Here is a 2,602-nt window from a genome sequence, read left to right as displayed (position 1 = left end):
CTTGAAGTTTCTTAAAGTCGTTTGTTTTATTTTCTAATTGTTTCTTTAAAGGCTTTTGAGTTTTCCTAAGTGTGTAACCCTCATATTTAAGGTCCTCGTTCTCTCTCTTGATTAATTCAATTTGGTCTCGCAAAAATTTAACAGTTTTAACACAAGACTGACAGCAACCAAATTCACTAAACTCAGGTTTTGTAGGATCTGGAGTGGTTTGCACCATGAATGTGAACTGAAGATTCATCATCTCTTCTTTAGGATCCTTCTCTGTTTCTTCTTCCACACCATTATTGATTTGGGCAAGATGTGCATTTTCAGGTCCTGAAATATTCAAAGCCTGAATTTGGTCTACCTAATTAAAGGATTGGGCCACCATCGCCAAGTTAGCAGTCTGATTGCTTGAAGAATATCCCTTATTGACATAGGTCACCGACACCATGGTTCGCTCAGAATCCTCTCTTCGATCTGGCTTTAGACATTCCCTTGCTAAATGCCCAGGCTCATGGCAATTGTAACATCGCAGTTTTCCTTTGTTCAATCCCACTTTCTTGTCGGAATTCAAACTCCAATTGTCCTTTCCTGTTTTCTTGGAGAATTGCTTTGCCCTGAAAACCGCCATGGCCATCTGCCATGTAATGTCCATCTCTTCCACATCTTCAGGATGGATCTGGTCTAGGTCTGCAAATTAGAGTTATTGGGAGAGTTCTCCGGCCACAAAAGCATTGTAGCAGTTTACCAAACCAGTGGTGAGGGCCAAATTTTCTTCCTTTTCATTTAAAGATGAACCTTAAGGACTGATTCCATGAGATTGAACTGGTGCAGTTGTGGATGAACCAACACTAGAACCAACTTGTTGAGCTAAAGTTTGAGGTTGAGGAACTTGAATGTGTTACATTTGAGGTGTAACGTATGAAGTGAGCTGATGAGTCACATAGGGTTGAACTTGAGGAGCATGAACTTGAGGAGCTTGAGAGTAGAAAAGCTTGAGAAAGCAGCGTTGCTGGTGGTTTAGATCCCAAGATTTGCTATTGAGTATGAATTGACATGGTTAATCTCCCTTTGCTTATCATTGAGATCACAAGCCTTGATGACCACCATCATTTCAACCAAACTCAAACGGTTCAAATCTCTGGTCTTCTTAATTACTGAGACATTCATAACCCAGGATTTTGGCAGAGAGTTCAGCATCTTTTTGTTGATCTCCGATCTTGTAACCATCATACCAGCAGAGCTCATTTCTATGATGAGTGTGATAAACCTTTGCAACTGATTCTCAAGTGTTTCTCCCAAGACATAGTTAAACATATTGAACTTTTGTCGCATCATGTCTTGGCGACTCTGTTTCATCTCTTCGTTGCCTTCATAGACTTCTATCAGTGCTTCCCATAAGGCCTTTGATGATGTATACTCACGGAAACCTTGAGCGATTTCCGGAGATAATGCCATGGTAAGTGTAGCAAGAGCCTTTTCCTGCTCCTCGACTCTCTCGAAATCATCATCGGTGTAGTTCTCAACTTGATTATGAATTATGGTTCCATCTTCCAATGTAGTTGTAATGCGGATTGGACCTCTAAGAATGCTTCGCCATATCTTGAAATCCTTCATTTTGATGTACTTCTCGATCCGGTATTTCCATTCTGGAAATCCTTTCGCAGATAACCGTTGTGGAATTCGAGAAGTGGGTCCCATAATCGCATCTAATTCATTGTAAGCTGACCTGCTTTGAGATTCCATTTTTTTATTTTTTGATAAAAAATAACTTGAAAAACAAATAAAAAGATCAAGTAAATACGTTTTTTGGTTGAGTGATAATTCAAAATAAGGTTTTCGGTTTCTGAAGTAAAAGGAGGTTTTCGGTTTCTGAATGATAAGAGGTTTTCGGTTTATGAAGGATCAAGGGTTTTCGGTTTCTGATGATTCAAAGGTTTTCGGTTGAAGAACAGTCTTCGGTTTCTGAAGATTCAAAGGATTTTGGTTGAAGAACAGTTTTCGATTTCTGAAGATTCAAAGGATTTCAGTTGAAGAGCAGTTTTCGTTTTCTAAAGATTGCACCGAAAACTAACAGTTTTCAATGAAAAGCTTAAATTTTTGAACCGATTTTGATTTCCACACACTTGAAACCTTAAACACAGCTTCCAAAAAGCTTAGATCTAAACATAAATCAATTGAAGATATATTTTCGGTTGATTAAAATCAAACCGAAAATAATAAGATTTCAATTGAAAAGTTGAAATCCAAACAGATCTCGATTCCACACAATGAAAACTATGATTTGATCTTCACAAATCGAGCAAAAACGGGCTTCAAGAGACCAATGACGTGAAGAACATGACTGTGAAGCAGAAAACTTAATATACACACTTGATTGACACCGGTTGTGCTCTGATACCAATTGTAAGGTCCTATATGGAAGGATCTTCACCAGTGAACAATCAAGCATAAGAAAACAAAGAAGAAATGGAGTAGAAGATGAACAAAACTGAGCTTGCATATGATTAAACACATGAAACCGTCTGATACAACTCAGGGACCGAAAACATAGCAATGTATAACTGTTGTTCTACCCTGACTGCCTGACACCTATATATACTGACAAGGACCAAAACCA

At 38.4% G+C, this 2,602-nt stretch overlaps 1 protein-coding gene across 1 annotated transcript; it reads right to left on the bottom strand.

Annotated features, from left to right (window-relative positions):
* Window positions 1-1,002: 1,002 nt before the first annotated feature.
* LOC145067928 (uncharacterized) lies at window positions 1,003-1,728 on the bottom strand. The gene has a single exon (XM_079014951.1). The coding sequence runs from the start codon at window positions 1,726-1,728 to the stop codon at window positions 1,003-1,005; it is 726 nt and encodes a 241-aa protein (XP_078871077.1).
* Window positions 1,729-2,602: the final 874 nt, after the last annotated feature.

Source organism: Lactuca serriola, chromosome 8 (genome assembly GCF_051521515.1).
Source record: "Lactuca serriola cultivar US96UC23 chromosome 8, Lser_US96UC23_V15, whole genome shotgun sequence".
NCBI classification, from domain to species: domain Eukaryota; kingdom Viridiplantae; phylum Streptophyta; class Magnoliopsida; order Asterales; family Asteraceae; genus Lactuca; species Lactuca serriola.
This window is presented reverse-complemented; position numbering and strand designations above follow the sequence as displayed.